The following is a 26426-nucleotide window of genomic DNA, read 5'->3' as shown; positions in this document are numbered from 1 at the left end:
TCTACTTCAGGCCTAAATAATTGCTTTTGATTGAAAGGCTGGTTTAAAATGGTAGTTTGCACCTCTTGTTTAAACCCTGAAATACGTAGCCACGCTGGTCTCCTAAGTATGACACTGGTGTTTATGGCTCTAGATGCTGTGTCAGCGGCATCTAGTGCACATTTTATTGAGGCATTAGATATTAGCTTGCCTTCTTGTATAAGGTCAGTTGCTTGATCTTTGTACTGATCTGGTAGATGTTAAAGTAGTTTCTCTAGTTGATCATAATGAGCCCTATCATAACGAGAGAGGAGGGCTTGTGTATTTGCTATATGCCACATGTTTGCCGCTTGTGCAGCTACTCTTTTCCCTGATGCATCAATTACCTTTGATTCTTTATCAGGTGGGGGCGCTTCTGTTGATGTTTGAGAATTGGCCCTTTTCCTAGCATTGGACACCACTAATGAATCTAGTGGAAGGTGTCCTTTAATATAGACTGGGTCTGCAGGTGCTGGCCTATATTTCTTTTCAATTCTAGGATTTAAAATTCTCAGGCGTACAGGATCTTTAAATACTTCTGGAGCATGCTTGATTACTCCCTTAATCATTGGAAGAATTTGAGCAGTCCTCTGAGAGTGCTCATAGGTGTCTAAGAGAAAATCCTCTTCAATATCGTCAGAGAGCATAGACACTCCATGGTAAACAGCAGCTCTGTTTAACAGATGACTAAAACTAATTGGGTCTTCTGGAGGGGAAGGCTTTGATGGGTATGAATGCGGTTCTGGAACGTCAGGCATATTCTGTGGATTTGGTAAATCATATATAGGTACCTCTGTTGGGTTTGAATAATCCCAAATACCCTCATCTATGTGGTATGAGCTAGGCTCTTCCTCATCCTCCCCTCCCTCTAAGTTATATTCATCATCATTTTGCTGTGAGGAATGTGATGATAATGGAGAATGTGCAGGAGATATATGAGGTGATATGTGAGGAGGTATAGGAGAAGGAGGAATAAGAGGTATAGGAGAGGAAGGGTGCATAGGAGATGTTGCACAGTCCTTCTTGGCAGGCACCACATGAGTGGGTGGTGCCTCTGCTGGTCTCTTCTTGCGAGTTGTAGTGCCCACATGACCTGTCTTTGGGTCTATATAGATCTTCTTTTGTTGAGGATCTGGTGTATAAAGTTCCTCCTCTTCTACAACCTTCTTGGGCTTCGATTTTGTCGGCTCCGGTGGAGGTTGTGGTTTTTCTTTAGCATTGGGAGGTGTTGTAACGTCCTGTGGCAACGTTTTCTGTGTCAAAGGTGTTGTTTTCGGCTTCGTAGGCATGTTCGAGGGTTTGGGCACCTCAGAATCAGGCTTCTTTGTCTTCGGCACTGAAGATGTAGAAGTGGACGGCTTCAGAGCCGGTGCTTCTTTATGTTTCGGTACCGGTACGTCTTTATCTTTCGGTGCCGGTACGATTCTTGGCTTCGGTACCGAAGGGTCTTTTGGCTCCGGTGCAGAGGTGTCTTTATGTTTCGTGCCGACTGGAGAGGTTTACTCTGTGTCGAGGCACTAGAAGGCTTTGTTGATTTCTTCGGAGCCGGGCTCGATGGCGGGGCTGTCGGAAGTGGATTTTCGGTCTCGACTGGGCCATTTGGGCGGAGTGCTGACCTTTGCCTTCGGTTTGGGCAGAGTATGTGGTGCAGGGGCAGAAGTACTCACGCGCTGACCCGATGGAATGGAGTCATCTGAGTCGTCTGCCTCTGATACGATCTGGAGATCAGGAGAGTCTTCTTCGGGAACGAGGGGAACCTCTTTGTCGAAGATATCCTCCGGTGCTGGTGCTGATCTCCTCATCTCGTGTCGACGGGCCCTCCGATCGCGGATGGTTTTCTTCGATCGGAAGGACGCACAGGCTGTGCAGGTCGACTCGTCGTGTTCCGGCGATAGGCAGAGGTTACAGACCTCATGGTGATCGGTATGTGGGAATTTTGCCTGGCATGTCGGTCATTTCTTGAAATGAGTTCTTTCCATGTGGTGTAGGCCGCACGGCGTCGATAGGTTCTACGGCCCACTTCGATGACCGGAATGGAAGTTAAGTCGTCAAAAAGCCTTGTCTTCGATGTCGAAGGTAGTTTATTGAAGTTTTGGGAAGTTCTGCGCTTTGAAGTTGCTGAAAAATGTTTTTTTGGCCAGAGCGGAGAAACTTTCATCCGAACCCAGTGGCGGAAAAAAACAATCTAAGGATGAGTCGATGCCCATGCGCGCTGTTGTCCAAGGGAGGAGTCACCTATCTCATGACTACAAAGACTTCTTCCAAGACAACAACAACCTGAAATCATCCAAGCCCAACACCAGGTGGCGGTATAATGCTAAGGTGTACAATCTGCAGCTCATATGCCTCGAACATTTGATTAAGGATATCTTTGGCACTGAACAACTCTCCGCCATGCTTATTATAGAGCGGGCCCCATTGCTCCCTCGCAGCTTGACCTGTCCCCGGTGCCCTGCCACGTCATTGCGTGAGTGCTAAATTATAGGGACGGTGACATTATTTAGCGCATGGCCAGAGACAAGGGAACTATTGAACACCAAGGCAACACACACTCCTTTTTCTCCAGACTTTACTGTTTACGTGCAGCAGCACGAAGGGAGTACGGGGCTGTCAAAAAGTTCCTACAATCAGATGGAGTCCCATATGCCAGGCTTTATCCCGCCCGTTTGAAAATAGGCCTGGATGGAGATTCTAAGATTTCCACTAATCCCCAGACAACCCTGGAGCATGCAAAACACTAAGAGAGAAGGCGATGCGAATCCCAGACACTATCTGAGACTGAGGACCAGTAGGGTTGATGGGGACATTTTAGTACTTTGTCATGTCACATGTCTGATTGGGCAACCTTCCCTATAGCCCTGTGCAATGTTGTGATTTATATACAGTGTTAATCTTCTCCCATTTACAGGTGAACATTGTTCAATCTTTTATATATATTTTCCTTACTTGCCTTAGCATATATTTGATATGCTCTTGGATCAGGCACAGGTGTTTGCTCTGCTCAGCCACCTCCTACTTGTTAGGAGCCTAGTAGCACTCTGACGCCCCCAATGGGTGCACCTCATCTCTGCTTTGTTCTTAGGTGGGGATGGGTTGTAGGGGGTTGGGATGGTTTTGACCAGTTGGGGACGCTGAAGTGGGAGGGAGGGCCAGGGGTGGAGGGAAAGGGGGGTTGCTTGGCACTTGCAGTCTATAGGTGTGGTATACTCATCATTTATCTGTATGTTTGGACATAGGTCTTCCTCGTATCCTATTGTTAGGTGTGTCACTCTGTTCATGTTCTAATGAGTGGTAAGGTGCGGTTCTTAACTTGGAACGTCCGAGGCTTATATAACCCCAAAAAGATTTGTTCTGTCTTTGCTTATCTAGATAGGATGGACATTCAGATATCATATTTACAGGAAACCCATCTTACGAAACTGCTGAAAAGAACGTAGGTGGTCGATGGGCGGAGTGTATGTGTGCGGCTTCCTCCTTTTCCAGCTATGCATGTGGGGTGATGATTTTGGTCAAACGGGGGGTCCCATTTTCTGTTATCCGCACTGAAACTGATGACTCTGGCCGGCTTGTGTTGGTGCATGGGCTTTTGGGTGGTGCCAATGTGTTATTAGTGAATGTGTACGGACAAAATATGGATGATCCGGCCTTTTTCTCAGATGTGTGGCGCTGCATTACGAGTTTTCCTGAGGTGGAGATATTATTCGGCGGTGATTTTAATGTTTGTGTGTATGTCACTCTTGATCTCAAGGGTAGTGAGATGTCAAGGCCTAAGCAGGCTTCTGAGACGCTATTGGGATTGATTGATGTGGACCGCTTGAGTGATGTGTGGCCAATGCGACACCCAGGGGCGTGCAAGAGCACTTTAATTTCCTCTGTGCATGGGACCTGGTCTCGCTTGGATTTTTGGTTGACTACTGAGGCTGTGTGTACTTGGGCAACTGTGGTGCGCCATATGGCCCGGACACTTTCGGACCACTCTCCTGTGCTCTGGAGTTACAGGTTCCTGCGTGTGAGAGGCCCCCGTTCACTTGGCGGCTGAGTCGTCTTTCCTAACTGACTGTCTTCAAGCATACAATCAGGGAAGCTATTCATAACTTTTTCAGGGAAAACGAGGGGCTCCGTGGATAGTGCTGACGTCCTCTGGGAAGCATTTAAAGTAACCATTAGCGTGGTGTGCATGGGTGCGCTGGCAGGTGTCTTGAGGGACCTCAGGTGCAGGATTCACAGACTAGCTACCGAAATCTCCACTTTAGAACGTGTCTATGATGCGAACCTTTCCCCTGCGACGCTATCTGCAATCCGGGAGTTGGTCACTGAACACAATGATACTGTAGATCAGGAGATGATCCATAGGTCCAGGCGCAGTACAGCACAATATTACGGTGAGGGGGGTAGGCCTAGTCGCTTGCTTGCTCAGAGGCTGGCTGCCCCACATAGCCAAGAGCAAATTACTGGCATACTTGATGAGGTGGGGGAGGCGCAGTACACCACTGCGGATATCAGTGAGACCATACTTAAAGCTAGATGTAGGTAATAGGAAATGACCAATTCTAAAATACCGAATTTTACAGATTCGGTATTTTAGAATCGGTAACTTCTTTGTAGATAAAAATTCGATAAAAAATACTGAATCGGTAAGATTCTGTATTTACCGAATCGGTAATTACAGAATCGGTATTTTCTATGGATTCCTATGGGCCTGGAGGCCCATAGGAATGAATGTCAATTACCGAATCGGTAATTACCGATTCGGTAAAATTCGGAAAAAGTCAAGGGTGGCAGGGTGTCACTTTGACACCCTGTTGCACCCCTGATTAGTGCTGGTGTGCCATGTGGCATAAATACATGCCCTAAGGGCATGTATGTCTGTCACATGGCACAGGTGTAAATGAACATTAATGCATTTACGTAGGAATTCCTTATTTACCACCAACTAATAGTTGGTGGTAAATAACGACTTCTTAAAGGCCAGAAGCACTCTGTTAAGTGCTTCCTATATCTTATTTACCGATTCAGTAAATTCCGAATCAGTAAATGTTGATTCGGTATTTACCGAATCGGTAAATAAGCCTCCTACATAGGAAAAGGCTTTTACCGGTCGGTAACGGCCGATTTCAGCCGTTACCGACCGGTAAAAGCCTACCTACATCTGGCCCTCAGTTTCTATGCCAGCCTCTATGACAATAGATCTGAGGTACAGCAAGATGACTTGCATTCCTATCTTGATGAAGTTGCTCTCGGATGCCTGTCATAGGGAATACCTTGCGCAGCCCTTCGGTGTGGAGGACGTAAAGCCTGCCATTATGTCCCTTCCTACATGCAAGGATGTGGGTCTCGATGGACTGCCCAGTGAGTTTTATAAGACATTTGCGGACACTCTGGTCCCCAGACTGCTTGCGGTCTACGCAGAGGCGTACGATACTGGCCGCCTCCCGCCCTCCTTAAGGGTAGCTCTCTTAGTCATGCAGTTGAAATCTGACAAGTCCTCCAATCGCTGTGAGTCATACAGATCACTCTCGATTATTAATATTGACTCCAAGATATTAACTAAATTGATTGCCCTCCGCCTACAGCCACTGGTCCCACTGCTAGTGCTCCCTGACCAGTGTGGATTTGTACCTGCTCGTTCCACCACACACAACCTGCCCACGCTTTTTGCCACCCTACATTATTTTGACTCTGATTTTCAAGCTGTGGCTGTGTTGCTTGACGCAGCAAAAGCCTAGGACTCCCTTCAATGGGCTTACATGTTTACAGTCCTTTCTAAAATGGGCTTCCCTCCTTTTTTCCTTCAGTGGATCAGAGTCTTCTATACTGAGCCGGTAGCCAGGGTCCGTGTCAACGGGTGGGTGTCCACGACCATTTCTATTCGTGTGCGCACAAGGCAGGGCTGCCCCCTATCACTAATGCTTTTTGCATTAGCTCTGGAACCTCTCGCGTGCAAGCTGCGCCAGCTACATGCATCGGCTGCATTGCATTTACGGCACCGCCCGCTTATTGTCTCACTATATGCAGACAATATGCTATTATACGTCCGCAAACCTGCCACCTACTTAACATGAGTTGCTCCGTGAGTATGTCAGATTTGAGGGATTCTCTGGCCTAGGGATCAATTGGGCTAAGTCTACGGTATTTCTACTGATGGCTGGCACCTGCGAGTTTGAGCTGGATTTCCCCCTGTCCTGGAACCGGGACCCGGTGAAATACCTGGGTGTCTGGTTACACATGGACCCTGCGCAGGTTATTTTAATGTGTTATGGCCGCACCATCTCATAACTTACAGATAAAGCTGAGCGCTGGGCCTGGCTGCCCCGGTCACTTGCGGGTCGTATCGCAGTGACGAAGAGGACTATTTTACCTAAGCTGATCTATCTTTTTGTAAATATTCCCATCCGTCTGAACATGTCTATTTTTAAGGCGCTGCAGTCGGCCTTTACTATGGTTTGTTGGGGGGGGGGGGGGGGGGGGGGCAAGAAGGCTTGCTGTAGCTGGGATGTACTTATTCAACCGTCTGATTGCTGTGGCTTCGAAGCTCCAGATATGTGTCTATACTATTTATGTGCTCAGGCGCAATTTGCGCATTATTGGTTCTTCCCTCAAAAGTTCCTGCCACATACAGCAATAGAGGCAGATGCAATTCTTCCCCTGCCGCTCATCGCGGCGGCAGTGGTGGCCCCAGGGCAGAGATTAATCCAGTATTGTGTACAGCCTGGGCTTGGCGAGCTCTCGCTAAAAGGGCACGACTAACATATCTTTATGCCCCACAGCTGCAAAAAGCAGACCACCCTGACATTTCGGCGGCACAGGAATGATCGACTTTATACACGCTGAGGTGTGTCGGAGTACTGAAACTGGGAGATTTGTATAAACAGGGCAGGTCAGACTCATGGCCTGATGTTAAGTTTCACATATGTGAGGGTGCGACAGGCGGTTAAAGCGATCTACCCTGATTACCCTGCTGAACCACACACATTGAGAGCACTGCAGGGGGTGCTGGCTGGTGAGCAGCGCAAGGGTCTGAATACTAAATTATATGCTACATCCCAGCGTGAAGAGTAGACCGGGGAGCACCCCTCATATCTTAAATGGAATGCTGCTTTGGGTTACATCATGCCACTAGATCACTGGCAATTCTGCTGCAAGATAACTGGACGCCTTACCGCCAACTGTAATTTGCGCATTATTGATTTTACATTTTTACACCAACTATATTATACCCCATTGCAATTATGGACATTTGCTCTTTGAGCTTTTTGCTATGTTTATTCCTCATATCACCGATGTATTTCCCTCCTTCAAAAATTGCTTGTGTTGATATACGCTTTGTTGATACTGATGTCTCCCAAAAGGAGCCTATATATTGTACTTGCAAGCTCTTAATAAACAACAAAAAAACTAGTTAAGCCCGCCTGTATGCTCTGTGCCATAGTTACCAGGGGTTGAGCTCTTTTTTAAATTACTGAACTCTTTGACTAGACCTAACACGTTAGTGCCTTTATTACTTGTGAACCACCTTCCACCCCAATTAATAATTCACTTTCTTACAATATGTTATGCAATTAAACAAATGTCTGCCAACAAATAACTAAAGAAGTCATTAGCCGAGATCTAATAAGGGAAAATGGCAGGAGGGAATAAAAGCATGATAGGGAATGGAAATAATGGAAAACATGAGAACATGAAAAACAGACGCATCAAAGGCGATAGGAAGAAGACGAATTTAAAAATATTAATGAAGAGAAGAGTATAAAGAAAACTAAACGAAAAGAAAACAATTGAAGAATTAGGATGAATAAAACAAAAAAGAGGGAAACCATTAAGGGCTAACAATAATGGAAGGAAGGAAAACTGTGAGAGAGGAAGAAAGAAAGAAAGAAAACAGAAGGATATGGAAAGAGAAGAAAATAGGGAAAGAACAAATGAAAGAAAAAGATAGGCAGAAAGTCAATCGTTTGGCCCAGTGTTGAGAATGCAAATTGCACAGCTCCACTAGTAAAAGTTCAATGCACATATGTAAGTGTTCCCCAGTACCATTTGCGCCTCTTGGAGGGATAATAATATGCACTAGTTGTCTCACTAGCATTCTCAACTCAGCTATGGTGCAGCTTATCATACTGCCAAATGGGACTAATGTAGAGCTGTACAGAATAATGCTGTCTGACTGTTTACACATGGACTATAATTTGTGGGTTAAGGGCTACTTAACTGATTCCATTCACACTAAAATAGGATCAGGAAATAAGAAACAAAGAAAGAGGAAATTAAACTTAAAATGAAGGTAATAAACACAGCTCAACTACTTGTCGAAAATAAGACGTAAAGGAACTAACAGTTCCAACATGCACCTTTAGTTTCCTCCTCTTTAGCACTGCCACCTGTTGGGTGCAAGCATCATTCATAAGAACTAAAGTGTTTTAGATGGACTGTTCATGTTCAATCAATACTGCAGAAATTAAAAAAATATATGACTATGTACACAACGGTATGGATGTGAAAAGACAGGCGCAATTCCCAGTAAGTTGCATCCTGTAGAAATGATTTTATTCATAAACTTTAATGGTGCTTTAGAGTGCCAGAGAGACATAGGAATCTGAAGCTTTTCTTGTCCATGATCCGGAAAATACAGAGAGGGACTAAGGAAATGGAGGAAGAGGACAGCAGGGAGAGAAAGAGTCATGGTGCTTTGTTTCGTTACTTTCAGCCATGCTGCACAGTAGCTTAGGTGCTGTATAACATGGTTAAATAAAACACAGACAGAGCCAATTAACCTTGTGTAGGTGAGACCTCTTTGCTTTGCCAATGGTTCTTATGAAAACTCTTCATACAGCTGCATATCTTGTCTAGCATCTTGCTGCGCTTACTCACACAAATGTAATAACATAATAAATGAAAATAGGATTTTAGTTAAACCTGCAGAGCAGTCGCCTCCTAGCAAAATATATTTTTAGTGGGTAAGAGAAGCAATGTAATTTAATAAACTGTATTGGGATCCCAAGTGAACTGCGTAAACTAGGCTGGCAAATCAGCATTCCACATTGAACAATGTTTTCAGCTGAAACTGGTTTGTCATGTTTGACTGAGTCCCATCACTCCGAGGCATGTCAACAGATACGGACTTGCATCCTGGGGAGTTCTGTACTAAGAGGTTAAGACCACACTAAGCAATTCAATGTGCAATTGAAGAGTGATTGGAGCCATCTGGGTAGTTGTGGTGAAAAGACTCCGTCGGCGAGCCTAATGCCATCGATCCAGGTCACCTTTGCAAAGGGATGGGCAAAAACACAACCCTGCACACAAATTCTTTAAAAAAACAAGCATTTGCAATGCAATAGGTCTCGCATTAGGAAAGTTTGCGCTATTGGTATTGTAAATGACAATTTTTTAATTTATGTGTTGGTTTTTAAAATAGCTAAATTAATAGCTTTGTCATTTCCAATGCCAATAGTTTTAGCTTTCGCAAATGTGACACCTATAGCATTTGTATTGCAATATGTGTTTTATTTACGTGCCCCATGGGACTTCTTCAGGGCTTAATCAAATTCCATTTGCAAATACAAGTTTTCACATGTGGCCCTCCGATAGTATATGGAAATTGGCCTTTACGGTCCGGTAAACTGTGTCATTTCTGTTTGGCGTCCTATGCAGCATGCGTATAGCGTGTAGCATGTAAAAGCCTATAGGGATGGGGTCCAGAAAAGCCAAACCCCACTTTGGCAACATGAAGCCTGAATGCACAGGTAGGGGGCATAGAAACTATACCCCACTAGTAAAGTGTTTGGAACAACTTGACTCAACAAACGGGTTGCCACAGAACTCACTAAAATGGTAAACAAAGGAAAGTACTCAGAATCCACAAGGAAGGTGACCCAGAACCCACAAAAATGATAGACCCCCAGTCTACAAGCGAGAAGGCCATAACTCGGCTAGGTGGTACAAAACCTAGAACTAACATGAGGTGCACAGAAATGATGCCCAGTGAACAATGAAGCACTGCCCTCGCTTCAAGGAGAAATGACCTTTATTATAGTTTTGAAAAGTTGGGACGTCAGCGAGGGGGTTAGGAGCAGGAACTATTTCGAACTCACTGGGTTTTAGACACATTAACTAGAACCCAAAAGAAAGAAAGAAACCAAAGCTGAGATGACGTGACAGAAACCAAAACATAAGCAAGAGCCTGGTACAGGACACCTCCCTGCCAGATGATCTGCCTTGTCATCATAAGTTATTACTAATGCATACATAACAAGCAGTGCAGGTCACCTTTCTGGGAGGGAGTCCTCATTTCTCGGGCCAGTGACCCCGCCACCACAAAGTGCTTAGTCCTGACTACCGGCTTATGCGCGCTGTCAACGGGGTGCGTGCGCCTAGCGACTGCTCTCCCAAAGGCACTCACTCACCTGGCCGACTTCTGAGCCTCCGGTTGCGAGGCCCGGTGCCCCCATCCAAGCACCGGCACTGGGTGGTGAACGGGGGCTCACGCCTGAGGTGACGGGACTGTCCTGACCTTTAGGAGCACAGGTGCCTTTTCCTGGAGGGACTGCAGCATCTGTCTGTCAGATGAGTTGTGAACTGGACTTTTCTGTTTTGATGCCTGCAGTCTGCAGGGGAGTAGCTCCTCTACTCCAAAGGACATTGCTGGCAATTTGCGAAGGGGTGGCAGTCTCCTAGGGTTCTTGCAGCTGTTCAACTACAGGACGAGTCGCTGGTCACGGTTGTCGAGACTTGGTGCAGGCAGGCTTTGGTGCCAAAAGTCAATAGTCACTCTTCTGTTCTCACTTTTCGTGCGGTTCTTCTTTGTCCTCTCTTCTTGATCCATCGAATCTAAGTCCCTGGTGTCAAGGGGGCCACCTAAATACTCCATTTAGGGGCATTACACCTAGTAGCGGCTCCTCGCTAAGGCGGAGGAGATTCGCCCCACTGACTTCAATAGGAAAAATAAAATAACGGATCGTTATTATCATTCTTTTTTTCCTCTTGAAGGGAGTGGCTCTCTGGGTGGCGCGTGGCTGGCCATAGCAGAGAGTGGAGTGGTTTACACTCCTTATGTGCGCATGGCTACTTGGCCAGCCCTCTTGAGTCGGTCAAACAGTCCTGTGCACTTTGGATCTTCCCCACCAGGCTGCATTACACAGCCTGGTGAGGAACATGCAAAGCCTTCCAGTCCCCGTCTGAGTGCCATGGTTCGGCTCTCAGACCAATTACAACGCTGTATTGCAGCGTTGTGATTGGCTATGGGGAGCCCGGGTGCTTCCTGCAGCCTGCGGAGACAGGCAGAAGAGGACGGAGAAGAGGCACCAGCTGGCCGGCTGGCCCAGGTAAGTGTATTTAGTTTTATATTTCATTCCCTTCTGCGAATCAACCTACCCCCGGAGGCCTACCAATCGCCTGCAGCGGGGCGACCGGCAGCACCGGCCCAACAGGTGACAGTGCAGCACGACAAGGCCTGCAGCACGGCAACAGCAGGGAGGGAGGGGGAGGAGGAGGGGAAAGAGCGGCCAGAGGGAGGAGAGACGCGAGGAGGAGGAGCTCGGGCGGAGAAAGGGGTAGGAACGGGAAGACTGAAAGTGGAGAGGCAGGAAGGCCGCGAAGAGGCGAGACAATACATAACAACCAGGCGGTGTGCGGTGAAGGAAGGCAGAAGTAAAACGAGGGACACGAACGAAGAACCTGGTGAGTGGGGTGTGAGGGGGATGTGTGCGCGCTGCCATGCTATGCTGTCTGAGTCAGAAGCGCACGCGCCCAACGTTATCAATCCTTACTTGTAGGGGGGGCGGCGGGGGTTCTTGGTGCGCTTGTGTGTGTGCTGTGTGTGCGCGCGTGAGTGTATGCGACGGCGGGGGTGGGTTCTCTGTATGTAGGGGTGCGTGCGTGCATGGGCGCTCGTGTGTATGTCTCTGTGTATGCGCTTGCGTGTGTGGTGTTGGAGCTTCCGATGGGGGGGAGGGGGCGTGTATGTATGCGGTGTGTGTGTGTGCGCGTGTGTGTGTATGCGATGGCGGGGGTAGGTTCTCGCGCATGCGTGTGTAGTGTTGGAGCTTCCGAGGCAGGAGAAGGGAGAAGGGCACGGCGCCGTGCGCGCCCACGAGGTCAAATCTGCGCTCGTGACACTCTCGTGTCCACATTCCCAAATACGTCTGACAATAGTTGTCGAGCAGACACAACAATCAATGCTTCGCATTGAATGCAGGTCGAGCTCGACCTAACAAGTAAAAAGTCCCAATTGAAAGAAAATGGCCCCTCCATTCAGAGCATTCATCAGTGCTTTATCTCCTGTATTTCAGGTTTGTGTGCACAACCAGATATGGCCAGATTTTATTTATCTTTAATCCCAGCACTATCATGAATGCAGACGGATGTTAATGTGCGAGTAAGATTAAAGTCAACCTTGTCCCAACAGCTGCTGCACAATGCAATGTTTTCTTTTTTTTTTGACAGAATTATAATACTGTAGGAAAGTGCCCCTTTTTGACAAAGTCAACCCCAATTATTGCCTGGTATCTGATGTAATTTTAACAAAAGTGCACTGGGTTCCTGCTGTCCAGGTCCCCAGTTCCAGATCTCTTTCCATAAAACTATACGATTGTTCCCTCCAATTGGCAATACCTTAAGCATCCCCTGTAAGTCCCTAGGAAATGGTACCCCTGGTATCTAGGGAATGGGGTATTAAGGGGTCCGTAAGGGATGTAGCATCTATTGTCACCCTAAGAGGCCCCTCAGCACCAAAATGCAAACTGTCATGGCATGCTGCTTGCCATGGTGCAAAGAAAAGTGAAAACACAACACAGCACCCTGCCTCTGTCAACCCCCACGCCCCACTGTGTGCCTTGCCTGCAGACACTGCCTTACAGCCCTAAGGCAGGGCTCACTATACCACACGTATGGACACATCTGCATGGACATTTCTGCTTGTGCAGATATGGCCCTGTGATGTCCATGTCAATTCTTATATATTACAAGTGAACATTGGGAGCCACTTTGAGAACATGTGCTGGACATTGGTAAATAAGGCCCCCCCAGCTAAGTGATGACTACACTGAAACCAGAGATGTTTGCTATCAACACATCTCATATTAATAAGCCAACAATGATTCCACTGATGGATTTATTAATAGATGCACCCAGAAGGCACCTTAGAGATCTCCTCTGAAAAATCTACTGATTACTAGTGTGCTGGCTGACTCGTGTAGACCAGCCTGCCACCACAGACAGGTGTCTGACCAACCTGCAGGCAAGTGCCTGTGCTCTGAGAGCCTGCTCTGGTCAGAGGTGTTGTCACCTCCTCCAGGCAAGATGGCTACGTGATCAGCATATCAAACCAGGAGGCTTCAAAGGCCTTTGCCACCTTAGATTAACAACCCAAGGCTTTTCAAGACAGGGAAAATGCCACCCCCTGCCCCTGGACCATTTGGCACCAGGACAGGCGGGAAATTTAGCTAGTCAGGAGGCGTGCACCCCATTCAGGCTAGTACACCACTCCTAAGGTGGGCTACCTGATGTGAACATGACTTTTAGAATCCCACCATCTTAGTTTTGTCGGAATTGGGCTCTTTGGTTCAGGATCATGCCCACTTACCACAGAAAGTGGTCATATAGAGGGTGTAAACACCCTAAAGGTAAGTTGCCCATTGGCTACTACCTGTAGAGGCTGCTACCGATAGCGATTGGTAGGCCTCCGGGGGTAGGTTGATTCGCAGAAGGGAATGAAATATAAAACTAAATACACTTACCTGGGCCAGCCGGCCAGCTGGTGCCTCTTCTCCGTCCTCTTCTGCCTGTCTCCGCAGGCTGCAGGAAGCACCCGGGCTCCCCATAGCCAATCACAACGCTGCAATACAGCGTTGTAATTGGTCTGAGAGCCGAACCATGGCACTCAGACGGGGACTGGAAGGCTTTGCATGTTCCTCACCAGGCTGTGTAATGCAGCCTGGTGGGGAAGATCCAAAGTGCACAGGACTGTTTGGCCGACTCAAGAGGGCTGGCCAAGTAGCCATGCGCACATAAGGAGTGTAAACCACTCCACTCTCTGCTATGGCCAGCCACGCGCCACCCAGAGAGCCACTCCCTTCAAGAGGAAAAAAAGAATGATAATAACGATCCGTTATTTTATTTTTCCTATTGAAGTCAGTGGGGCGAATCTCCTCCGCCTTAGCAAGGAGCCGCTACTAGGTGTAATGCCCCTAAATGGAGTATTTAGGTGGCCCCCTTGACACCAGGGACTTAGATTCGATGGATCAAGAAGAGAGGACAAAGAAGAACCGCACGAAAAGTGAGAACAGAAGAGTGACTATTGACTTTTGGCACCAAAGCCTGCCTGCACCAAGTCTCGACAACCGTGACCAGCGACTCGTCCTGTAGTTGAACAGCTGCAAGAACCCTAGGAGACTGCCACCCCTTCGCAAATTGCCAGCAATGTCCTTTGGAGTAGAGGAGCTACTCCCCTGCAGACTGCAGGCATCAAAACAGAAAAGTCCAGTTCACAACTCATCTGACAGACAGATGCTGCAGTCCCTCCAGGAAAAGGCACCTGTGCTCCTAAAGGTCAGATCGGTCTCCCATCCAAGTGAGAAGTCACCAGGACTAACAGAACAGCACAGAACTACAGCCGGGTGTATGGGACTCCTTACAGCACACAAAGACCATGAGAGTCCAATCAGTATTTCAACAACACCAAGCAGCCGTTGGGGGACATCCGCACTGCAGAGACCCACACAGAGTGCACCAGCTGTCCTGATTTTGCAGCCTCACCGGCGAGACTGATGACCGCAAGACTTCAGGACACACAAAGCCTAGCCAGCCGTTTCACTCTGCACCTGAGCGCCTCAGGCCGACAAACTGGCTGTACCTACTTGTACCCCAGACCCTGTGACCTGAGCCCCCCGTTGGGAGCTCCCGGACTTATCCCCTAGTCCCCCCCGGCAGCCTGTTTCTAAAGTGGTCCCCCCTTCTCCATACTGGCGTAGCCCGCACAGCTACCAACTCAACTGGCACCTCTGCATCCGGACGCCCCAGGGCAGGTGACTGCTGGTGGTACTTTGGTCCTTGGACCTTACGACCTTCAGACCCAAAGGATACCCCAGAAACCAACCATAAATCCCGGTTTGCTTTCTATGCCTTTTCTACCATAGGAAATCATTGTGCGTAAATGCTCATTTAAGTAACTGTTTAACTTACCTGCAAAATGTATTATTTAAAATAGTACTTGCTTGCTACTGAAGTTCTTAGTATCAAAATGTCTTATTTTTCTAAATTGATCTTGGATTTATTCTGGAGTTTGTGGGTCATCAATTGCCTCTGTGAGAACAACAAATGCTTATCACTACCATCTGATAAGCCTAACTGCTGGCACGCCCTACCACAGAAGAGAGCATTTGAGATATCATTTGTGCCTCCGTAAACAAATTGGGGTTTGCCTGGACTTTTTACACAGTGTACATCGTTTTTGTCCACTATATAAACAGGAAGCTTCCTACAAATACTAACTCACATTTAGTAGTTAGGTGGTGCTAACAACCACCGTTTAACATCGGTTGCTGTTTTGTTGCACTGTGAAAAATATTTTTGTCCAACTTAATGGATAGCATTTTATATCTCTTTAAAGGTTAAATGGCTGGGTTGGCTTGCCGAGGTCTTAACCAGTGGCGTAATTTGACTTTTACAGCCTGCAGCTTCAAACACTGTCACTTAGTAGGCGAGTGAGAACCGAAAAGCCCCAGAAATCTGGTTCAGTGTGGGACATATATTATTGCTGGCGGGAGGCAGCATGGCAGGCAAGATGGAGAGGGGGAAGGGAGGGGTCTAGCAGCCAGATGAGAGTGGGGAGGGAGCGGGCGGGGAGGGAGCGGGCGCGGGGGTGGTGCGGGGGGGGGGGGGAGACAGCCTGGAAATACAAGCTGCTTATTGCAGTGCTGCAACTTAAGCACAACTAACTAATGTCTCTTACAGATATATTGTTACACAAGTAGTAACTTGTGCATCTGAAAGAGACACATTAGTGATAGATTCCTTACCTTAGAATAGATACCCCAGCAATACCAACCCCGGTGGTGGGTCAGCGAACTAAGATCACACCAGAAAGTCCCGGCGAACAGAACTGCCAAAGAAGCAGTCTCTCCGGACTTGTCTGTCCAGGCAGTAGTGCTAGGTAAAAGTGTGCAGCAAGGCCCTGTAGCTGCTTGACAGATGTCCTGCAAGGGAACGCCGGGTTCCAAAGCAGTAGTGGCTGCCGTTGCTCTGGTAGAATGGGCATGCGGCCCCACAGGGGCTCCTTCTTAGCCAACGAGTAGCAGGCTTTGATGCACAGAACGACCCACCGAGAGATGGTCCGTTTGTGCACGGCCCGACCTTTTTTGGCACCCACGTAGCCAACAAAAAGTTGGTCATCCACCCGGAACTGTTGTGTGCGCATCCGATAGAACGAGAGCGCACATTTTGGGTCCACACGGTGGAGCCCCTCTTCCTCTTTTGAAGGATGCGGAGGTGGATAGAAGGTGGGCAAAGTGATGGTCTGCCCGATGTGGAAGGGTGTGACAACCTTTGGCAAGAAAGAAGGAAGAGTCCTTAAAACCACTTTGTCCGGATGAACAGAGAGAAAAGGAGGTTTAGAAGAAAGAGCCTGGAGCTCACTCACTCTTCTGGCATAGGTGATAGCTACCAGGAAAGCCATCTTTAGAGTGAGAAGACGTATGGGACAGTTATGAAGTGGCTCAAAGGAAGCGCCCTTCAGATATGTCAAGACAAGATTTAAGTCCCATGGAGGCATTATGAAGGGCACGGGAGGAAACGTGTGTGTAATGCCTTTCAGGAAGCGATTAACAACCGGCGACTTAAAAAGAGAAGGCTGATCTGGAAGCTGTAGAAAAGTGGAAATGGCAGAGAGATCACCTTTGATAGGCCCAGCAGGGCTCTGCTCTGGGCTCTAAGAGAGAAGGAACAGAAGGACCTCGGAAAGAGGGGCAGAAAGGGGATCCACAGCCTTTGCTGTGCACCATGCTACAAATTTGTTCCATCTGCAGGCGTATACCGTCTTAGTGGAGGGACGCCTGGCTGCCAGAATAATATCACAGACTTCGGAAGGAAGGTCGAAAGCTGTCAAATGTGGCCACTTAATCTTCACGCATGGAAGTGGAGGCTGGACAGGTTCGGGTGGAGGACCGTCCCATGCTGCTGCGACAGAAGATCCTCCCGAAAACGCAGTTGGATCGAGGGATCGATCGCCATGCTGAGTAGCTCGGGATACCAGTATCTTCGTGCCCAATCCGGAGCCACAAGGGTGACTTGGGCCCGGTCGCGCCAAATCTTCTTCAGCACTCTGGGCAGAAGTGGTATAAGCGGAAAGGTGTACTACAGACCGCAGCCCCACTCGTGATGAAAGGCGTCACCTTGGAAATTCCAACGCGAATTCTCTTCGGTGGCGAATAGATCTAACCAAGGCTCTCCTCACTGCAGAAAGAGAGCTTGGGCCAAATCAGAGTTCAGACGCCATTCGTGATCCATCATGCACGAGCGGCTGAGTTCGTCCACCCTGGCGTTCAGAGAACCTGCCAGGTGTTGAACCACCAAGCTAATGCCTTGATGTTCCAGCCATGTTCAGAGGCGGTGAGCCTCCTGACATAGGGTCCACGACCCCACCCGCCCTGTTTGTTGCAGTACCACATGGCGGTGGTGTGTTGTCCGTGAACACCTGCCCCTCCCATGTGGCCGCCCCATCCCAGGAGGGACGCATCCGTCACCACTGTGTGCTCCGGTTGGGGAAGGGAGAGGGATCTGCCATTGACCCAATCGCAATTCGTGAGCCACCACTGAAATTGTCAAGCAGTGCCCTCCGAGATCTGGATGTGATTGGACAGGTTGCCCTGATGCTGTGCCCACTGGAACTTCAGGTCCCACTGCAGAGCCCGCATATGCCATCTGGCATGTTGCACTAACAGGATGCAGGAGGCCATTAGGCCCAGGAGCCGGAGGGTCATCCTGACTGAAACACAGGATAGAGGCTGAAAGAACGGAATCATAGCGTGAATATCCCAGAGCCGCTGCTCTGGAGGATAAACCCAAAAGTGTGTCGAACCCAGAACCATTCCGATGAAGGGGAGCTTCTGAGAGGGACTCAGATGCGTCTTCGGCACTTTGATGGAGAACCCCAGCAAATGCAGCAGGTCGGCCGTAGTCTGGAGGTGGGAGACGACTGCCTGGGGCGAGCCCGCCTTCAACAACCAGTCGTCAAGATAGGGGGAGATTGGAATCCCTGATCAGCTCAGATGAGCTATGGCCATCACTTTCATGAACACCCGAGGGGCACTGGTAAGGCCTACCGTGAACTGCAGGTAACGCCGGCAGGACGAGGATATGGAAATATGCGTCCTGCAAGTCCAGTGCTACCATTCAGTCTCCAGGGTCGAGGGCAGCCAAGGCCTGCGCCAGAGTCAACATCTTGAACTTTACCTTCCGAAGGAAGCAGTTGAAAATCCTGATGTCCAAGATGGGGCGCAGGCCCCCTTTCTCCTTTTTGGGGACCAGAAAGTAGTGGGAATAACAACCAAGCCCTACATCTGGACCAGGAACGGGCAAGATGACCCCCTTGGCAAGAAGGCCGTGACTTCCTTCTGGAGAAGCGCAAAATGGTCCCCCGACATGCAATGGAACTGAGGTGGCATGGCTGGAGGGGCAGTCTCGAAGTTAACGCCTCATTGAACGGTAGCAGGGGCTTCATAGAGCTTGCCGCCGGCTGAAGTACTTCGGTGAGAAGATTAGTCTTGAGGGTCACCGTAGGCAGGTCAAGGGCCTCAGCTGCTCTACGGAGCACCACAGTGTATGTGGCGCCCTCCTCCATAGCCACAGCAGGAGGAGAAAGAAAACCAGGGTCAGAGGAGAGGTCAAGGCCACCGGCATCCTCAAGCTCCTCTCTCCATTCCTGTTCCAATCCGCACAGCCGTGTGAGAAGGGTCCTCAGACGTCCCCTTCCTCCACTGCCTGTGGAATAGGCTGCATGGTGGGAGGGGAACATAAATGGTTGAGCCCCGGTCAGAGCCGGTCTGGCTCCGTTTCCCAATTAGGGTCCCAACCAGGAGCAAAATTGTCCAGAAACCCGGGCAAGGGCGGAGGTGGAACGAACAGAACCCACTGCGGCGCCGGGATCGGAGCCGCAGGCGGCACCAAAGCCGCCGGAGGAGGACCCTGTGGCGCCGGGGCCTGATCCGGCGGCAGGGGAGGGTCCTCAGCTGGGACAGTGGGCCCGAAGGCGCACTGGCAGGAGCCTGAGGCCTGAAGAGGCGGTCCATGGCTGCAAGAAAATCTTGCACCAGGGCAGGCATCGCCGACGGACCCGGATAAGGTGGGTAGGCTGCGGGACTCACAGTATCCAAGGGAGACGCGGGTGTGGTGCACCCGGCCCCCTCATCCACGTCCGGAGACCGACGGGGGGGGGAGCAGGTGGGGGTTTGGCATCAGAGAGCGGAAACGCTTCTTAGACTTCTTCTAATGACATCTCTTACCTGATTCAGAGTGTGAAGACTTCGACCCTGAGGAGCGATGATGATGGCACAGCGAGCGGTTCCTCAATCGACCCCTGGACCTCGAGCAGAGTGGAGACGACTGACGGGCCTCCAGCAGCTTACAGGACCTTCGGAGTCATTGCCAGACAGTCAGAACATGACCGGGAGTCATGGTCGCGCCCCAGACAGTAGAGACAGACGCCATGGGGGTCGGTCATGGCGACAGGCCCTGCAGAATTTAAATCCAGGCATCCCTACATGGCACCAGAGGTCAAGGAATCAAAAATGGAAGACAAAAAGTCTCAAAAGTTTATCCAAAAAGTGGCTAGGGTACGTGCTCTAACGGGATCTGCGCTTGCTGGCGTGGATAAAGAAAGAACTGACGTCAGCGCGCATGCGTGGCGCCTAAGTAGTCTCCGTGACGTCATCTCGGCGCCTACGATGCCAGCGGTGGACGCGGAGCTGCACGACGCCACCTTCCGATGCACAGGGGTACTGCTGACAAAAACTTTCCGGATCCAGTCTGATGCCTGGGGATATTCCAAAGTAAGGAGTCTATCACTAACATGCCTCTTTCAGATTCTTCATCGCTGCACTCCAAGCCACTGCACACTACTATGGAACACTCTAATTTACTCCACTGCATTTTTCAACGCTGAATTCAATCCCAATACACTCTAAGACACTGCACTCTACGCCGCTATACTCTGCAACACTCCATGCCAATGCACTCTACACCAGTTCACCAGAAGCCACTGCACTGTATGCCACACTACGCCGCTCCACTCTATGCCACTCCAATACACAACACTCTATGCTACTCCACACTACTCTTTGCTATTCTACTCTGTGACACTAACCTTTAGCCATGCTGAACAGCAGCCACGCTGGTGTACAACATGGCTAAAACATATTGGCAAAGCCAATAGCTCCTCCATTGCCAATACCCATTGGCTTTGCCAATTCTTGTTGTAAGCAATCATGTTTCACATGCACTATCACATGCTCAACCCTAAAAAGAGAAAGCACTTAGCCCTACAGACCTAAATATCAGTCATTAAACCTGAAAACATTATGAAAGAAAATCTAATATTTTCTATACGTTCTGTATTGCAGCCCAAGAGTATAAATATGAGGGTGTTTTAATTGCAGTAAAGTTGTTGGATTGGGTACAGCTCTGCTAGCCCCCTCAATGAGACATTTTGAAAAGTGTTTAATAGTGATGAAATGTGTCAAAACCAATCATCATGGAAAAATAAGGAATAGTAGACTTGTGCACCATCAACCATTTTACTAATAAATGGTACTGACAGAAAGGAATGGGGACCTTTTATTGAACAAAAGCACATAACAGATTGAAAACCATAAAAGTGCTGTTTTAGATCAGATATGGATTTCTCTTCAAATGTGGTACAGTGGACCTGCATTAGACGAGCAATGGGCAACTGACCAGCTAAAACAACAAAAAATGAGAAGTCCTACAGCACACTAAATCATACGTATAAGGCATTACAAAGATCCTCGTCTAGGTCAAGCCCATCGTACTTCAATTCTATATTAACCTACAGAAACCTCTTAACAAAACGAAATACTCAACAACTCTCTACTAACTATATATATATATATATATATATATATATATATATATATATATATATATATATATATATATATAGTTAAAGAACATACACATCGAATTATAACGTTTCCAGAATTATATAATTTGAAAGGGTACCTAGAATAATGCCCGTGGTCTGTACTAATGCTACAAATTGGTATAAAAGGATCAAATCATAATACCCAACATTACACAGAATGATATAATATTACAAAAATGGAGTTGCTTTAAGCGATTTAGAACTCCTTGCATTTCAACTAGAAGGAACAGGACAGAAGGAAAAAGAAGAAATGAAAGAATACACTGGCAGCATCCCCAGTCGATGGAGTTATTAATGAGGATCAGGCATTAGTGAGTCTTAATGGAAGATGAGAAAGAGAAAAGGCAAATCGCGAACACAGTAAAAACATGATGCAAATTAGAAAATAATTTGGTGTTGTATTTTATTCTAATCGGTACCGCATAAAAACTTTACAAAGTGGTTATAAAAACATATCCCAATCACCTGAAACCTACACACTTTTCTGCTTTTTCCTAGACAGACTAGGACTTCTAACAACCTTGAGAAAACAGCAATGCTGAATGCTACTCCATGTGGAAATGTAACACTGAAGACTGAAAAATGAAGCCTGCTGGTGTACAACAAGTAATAAGGACTACCTATCAAAGGGTGGGAAAAAAGCAAAGCCCTTCTCATACTTACACTGTCACATAAGCATACTGTCCACAGAACTGTTTCTGAATAATCTCTCGGACATTTGGATTTGTCTGTTTGGAAAGTGTATCCTCCAACAGTGACATAAACAGTTTTGAAAATTCTTGGGCATCCTACAAAATAAATGAAACAGAAAATAATTTTCCAGCTGTATTTAAAAAAAAGATTATTAACGTGTTTTATGCAACATGTGCTCTTGGTGAAGCATGTCAATACCCAGATCTTTTACAGAAATCATAAATTATCACTGTGAAAATAATAGCACCTTTTACAGCTAAGATCAACAAAAAGGGAGTGGTAGAATTCTGGAATTAATTCCAGACACTTGGAATTTGTGTTCACTGGGCAGTAATCCGTCATTTTATTTCTGCTAATATTGAGATGAATCGAATACAAACCAGAAAATAAAATACAGTATATCTTATTTGCTCATGTGAAGTGTGGTCATCTGCTGTGATAATTACCAGATGACCACACTCCTTCATTTTTCCCATATTCCTATGACACAGATGGCTGCATCTGAAACATCTGATCATATTGCCAGCAGCTTTAATATGAGGCAGGGCTGCGATAAAACAACCACATGTCCTTTCTCCAGCACCAGCAGGTCAGCAAGTACATTAGTAATTGATTAAGTCCTCAAGGCCTTAACCTCAATGGTTTCCTAGTAGTGCTTGCATCTGCATTTGTGTTCAATGCAGCACTCTATAGTGGTTCAGAGACAGACGTGTGCAGGCCATTGAAAAAATGTGTCACAATTGTGATAGGCTCCAGAGATATTTGGCTGGGTTAGTTTTCGAAGTTTTTCTTTAGAGTGCTTTTCAACTTTAGTCTGTTCACTTCCCTGTTTAAACAGAGAAGTTCCAGTTTGTTCTTGTTAGTAATAACTGATTTTCCAGCAAATTATGCTAGACAACTCCTTGCTAAACTTGAAGCTCAATTAATTTCTCTGCTTCTTGGAGTCGGATCATAGACTGATGTGTCATTTTTTGCAGGTCATCTGTTTTGGAATAAGTTTAGATGACTCCTTAGTAATGTTTTTCTTAACTGTACAAGTTTAAGTCCTGGACTCAGGTTGTAGAGTTGGGGTACCATAGAGCTATATCCAAAAGAATTGGACTTCCCGAGAAACATACTCAATTTTGTCGGTATTACACTTAAGGTGATCTGATCAATTTGGTTAAGCAGGGTTTTAAAATTGATATCAGAGCCAATAGTATTTTTATCCAATGACAAGATCAACTGGGTGTCGTAGGCATAAGATGTGGCGTCCGTGCCAAAGTGGGTGATCAAGGAGATCAAGGGGGCTAAGTAGATGTTAAATAAGGAGGGGCTGAGTAAACAGCACTGAGGTAACCGCAGTCTTTTCGGGGGATAGAAAGGAACATAACATTACCATTTGTCTGCAGTCCGAGAAGAAGGATCTAATCCACGACAGTGCCAGATGGGAGATTACACAATCCTTGATACAGTGCAGCGGGATATCATGGGAGATGGTATCACATGCAGCTGATCGGTCTAGAAATCTGGACTGCATTTTTTACCGAATCCAGTGCTAACTTTAAAGTATCTGAGACCTCCAAGAGAGCAGGCTCAGTAGAGTGTCTTTGGTGGAAACCTGACTGCTCTGGATGTAAGATGTTAGCTTTTTCCAGAACAACCGTTAGTTTAGCATTTACCGATTTTTCTATGATTTTGCTTACAACCGGAAGTAGAGAGATTGGGCGAAGGCTTGATAGAGCAGTGGGATCGGCCACAAGTTTTTTCTGCAATGGTTTAACTGCAAGTCATCAGTCGATCTAAACTTTGGAGTTGTCAATGAGGTGAAAATTACATTACGCAATACCTTTTGAGACATTTATATATAAATACAATTTTAAAAAATATCACAATCCTTCCATATGGTCAAATGCTGTAAAGATTAAATACACCTGGAGAAACTTTAGAGCATGATTTTTTTGATCTCTGAGGAAGACCTAAACTTGCTCCACTTGGACAGTCTTCTTTTGGAACTTTTTATAACCAAATCTGTAGCAGCAACATTTGAGTTAATGTTGAATCACAACTGTAATTAATCATGCCTGTACAACAAAAGCATCACACTTCTTTCATACTGAGTTTATTCAATTCTGAATGTATTTCAGCACTTTTCCACTTTTTGTGGCACAGGGATGTTTAAATAACACAACACCTTTATGCATTTACATCAGCAAATCTGCCTTTTTGTCCTAGTTTAATCCATTGCTGTACTGTGTATGTTGTTAGGCACAGGTTTAATGCTTACAAATGAAAGAATGATACTTACTTACATCTACATCATTCTTCAGAAAAGAAGTCAAAATACAACTACCCAACAAATTCCTTTCACACTAAGGACATTCTTCCCCTTGCTCATGAGCAAATCTTTCCTGCTTGTTTGTCGTTGCATCTTGTCATGCCTTTGCCCAGATCCCCGAGATCCGCAATATTTTCCGGCATATCCCAACCATCTACACACCGTTCTAAACACCATTCTGACACCTATCAAACTATGCTCATACCAGTAGTTATAATTGACTATGGCCCACATGCACCAAAGCAAAATTCGGTCGCAAATGGGCAGATTCTCAGTATCTGCCCCTTTGCAACCGGTATTTTTTTAGGTCTCGCCTACGGCATTGCTTGAGCAGTGATTGTTTGGCGAGATTATAGTAAGGCTTTCAAAAGTCTACCCTCACTGCGGATAGGGTACAGTGCATGTGACCACAACCACGCGCTCGTGCGCGCATGCCGCGCTCCACCTCTGCTGCCACTTCAGCTCACCAGGCTGCACACCCCCTCACTCTCCATATGCTCGCTCGCGCATGCGCCTTTCCTTTGATCTCACAGGCTCTGCTCCCCCGCATCAGACTTGAAAGGAATGCGCTCCCCTGCCACAGGAATGCAGAGAGCTTGTTTCAATCTCTTCTTTGTTGTATCTTCAGTTGCAGGCACAATAGCTACTTACTGCCCCAACCCCTCCAACCCCATTGTTGCAATTTTGGGTGAGTTTTGTTATGCTTTCATTTGCATTAGCATGCGTTGTGCCATAAATGCGAGTGCAAGGCAACATTATATAATTTTTTTTGCTTGATCTTAAACAACGACTTGTGCATGAAACGCCCAACTCAATGTTACTTTTTACCATATTTAACCTGGCAGCCGCGCATCATTTTGTACGCGGCTCGCCCCCAACTCTAATATTTTTTTTTTAACATCTTCAACAATACCAGCTGCGTGTCTAACTATTGCCGCTCGTCCCAACTCAAATAGTTTTTTTTTACATCTTCCACAATGGCAGCAGCAGGTCTTGTTGTAATTGTTGCGCCGGACACCCTAAGCTGTGTTCTTTAAATATGGTGGCCGCACTTTGCTTTGTTCACACTGCCCTTGACAGGTTTTTTCCTGTGGAGCGCAACTTTCGTTTTATCGTGTTTGTTTAAACAACAATTTTCACTTCCGTTTTCCGCTAGCAGCTGCCCCCTCCCCCTCTCTCTTTCTTCTAGGTATTCCTCTCCTATTTTGGTGACTCACTATCCACACACATTAGCGCCACTTTACAGAGGTTACCAGTAAAGCGCTACTTTAGTTTTTTCCTTTTTCTTAAAACATTGTTTTCCACGGATGAGGAAGTGCACCATTTCCAGGGGTACTGCAATACCTGGTGCAGCTTGGGCCGAGAGAAAGAAAAAGTTCAAAAGACAGACAGTAGCCGGGATCCTTCTCAGCTTTATTTGGGATACATATTGACACTAATGGCGGATTTGTCAAATACTACTAATTAAGCTAGGCTAATAGGATTCTCTCCAAGCCCCCTCTCTTCAGTCTATCTCTTGCCCATCCAGACACAATTCTTGTTTTATATCCCAATCTCTGCTCAAACACTACCTCTTTAATCCCCATCTGCATGCACCACTCTCTCCCTCCCTCACAAGTATTTCCTTGCTGTCCCCATATCCCTCCTTCACATCGCACACCATTTGGCTTCAAGGCTGCCCGCATGCCTAATTTACCACCCTGTGTTTTTATTGCCTTTCTTTGTAATGCGATCCGAACACATTATGCTTAGTTTCATTTGCAACATGCACTGGCGAGCCATGGGCAGGCTGCAGCTCCAGATTTATGTAACTGCTGCTTTCAAGCTTGTGAACAGAAGCTGCTCGGTTGCAAGTTAAATGATAATTCAACCCCCCACACACACAAGCCCACACACACAACTCCACTACACAGACACACCCCACGCCAACACACCCCTACAACTCCACACACACACAAAACCCCCCACACATGACCACCCCACACACACGACCCCCCCACACACACGACCCCCACACACACAACCCCCCCCACACACACGACCCCCCCACACACACACGACCCCCCCACACACACACGCCCCCCCCCACACACACACACCCCACACACACCTCACACACCCAATAACACACTCCGCCACACACACACACCCACAACCCCCCAAACACACACAACCCCTCACACACACACAACCCCCCCCCACACACAACCCCCCCCACACACAAAACCCCCACACACACAACCCCCACACACA

The 26426-nt window shown here is 47.2% G+C and overlaps 1 protein-coding gene across 3 annotated transcripts in view; it reads right to left on the bottom strand.

Annotated features, from left to right (window-relative positions):
• USP48 (ubiquitin specific peptidase 48) overlaps positions 1-26426 on the bottom strand; it is a 776411-nt gene that overhangs the window by 672231 nt on the left and 77754 nt on the right. For all 3 annotated transcript variants that reach the window (XM_086921588.1, XM_086921587.1, XM_086921589.1), the window contains exon 5: positions 21827-21951. In XM_086921588.1, coding sequence (XP_086777714.1) covers positions 21827-21951 — 125 coding nt within the window. The remainder of the gene's footprint in view (positions 1-21826; positions 21952-26426) is intronic.

This window comes from Lissotriton vulgaris, chromosome 5 (assembly GCF_964263255.1).
Source record: "Lissotriton vulgaris chromosome 5, aLisVul1.2, whole genome shotgun sequence".
Classification (NCBI taxonomy): Eukaryota; Metazoa; Chordata; class Amphibia; order Caudata; family Salamandridae; genus Lissotriton; species Lissotriton vulgaris.
This window is presented reverse-complemented; position numbering and strand designations above follow the sequence as displayed.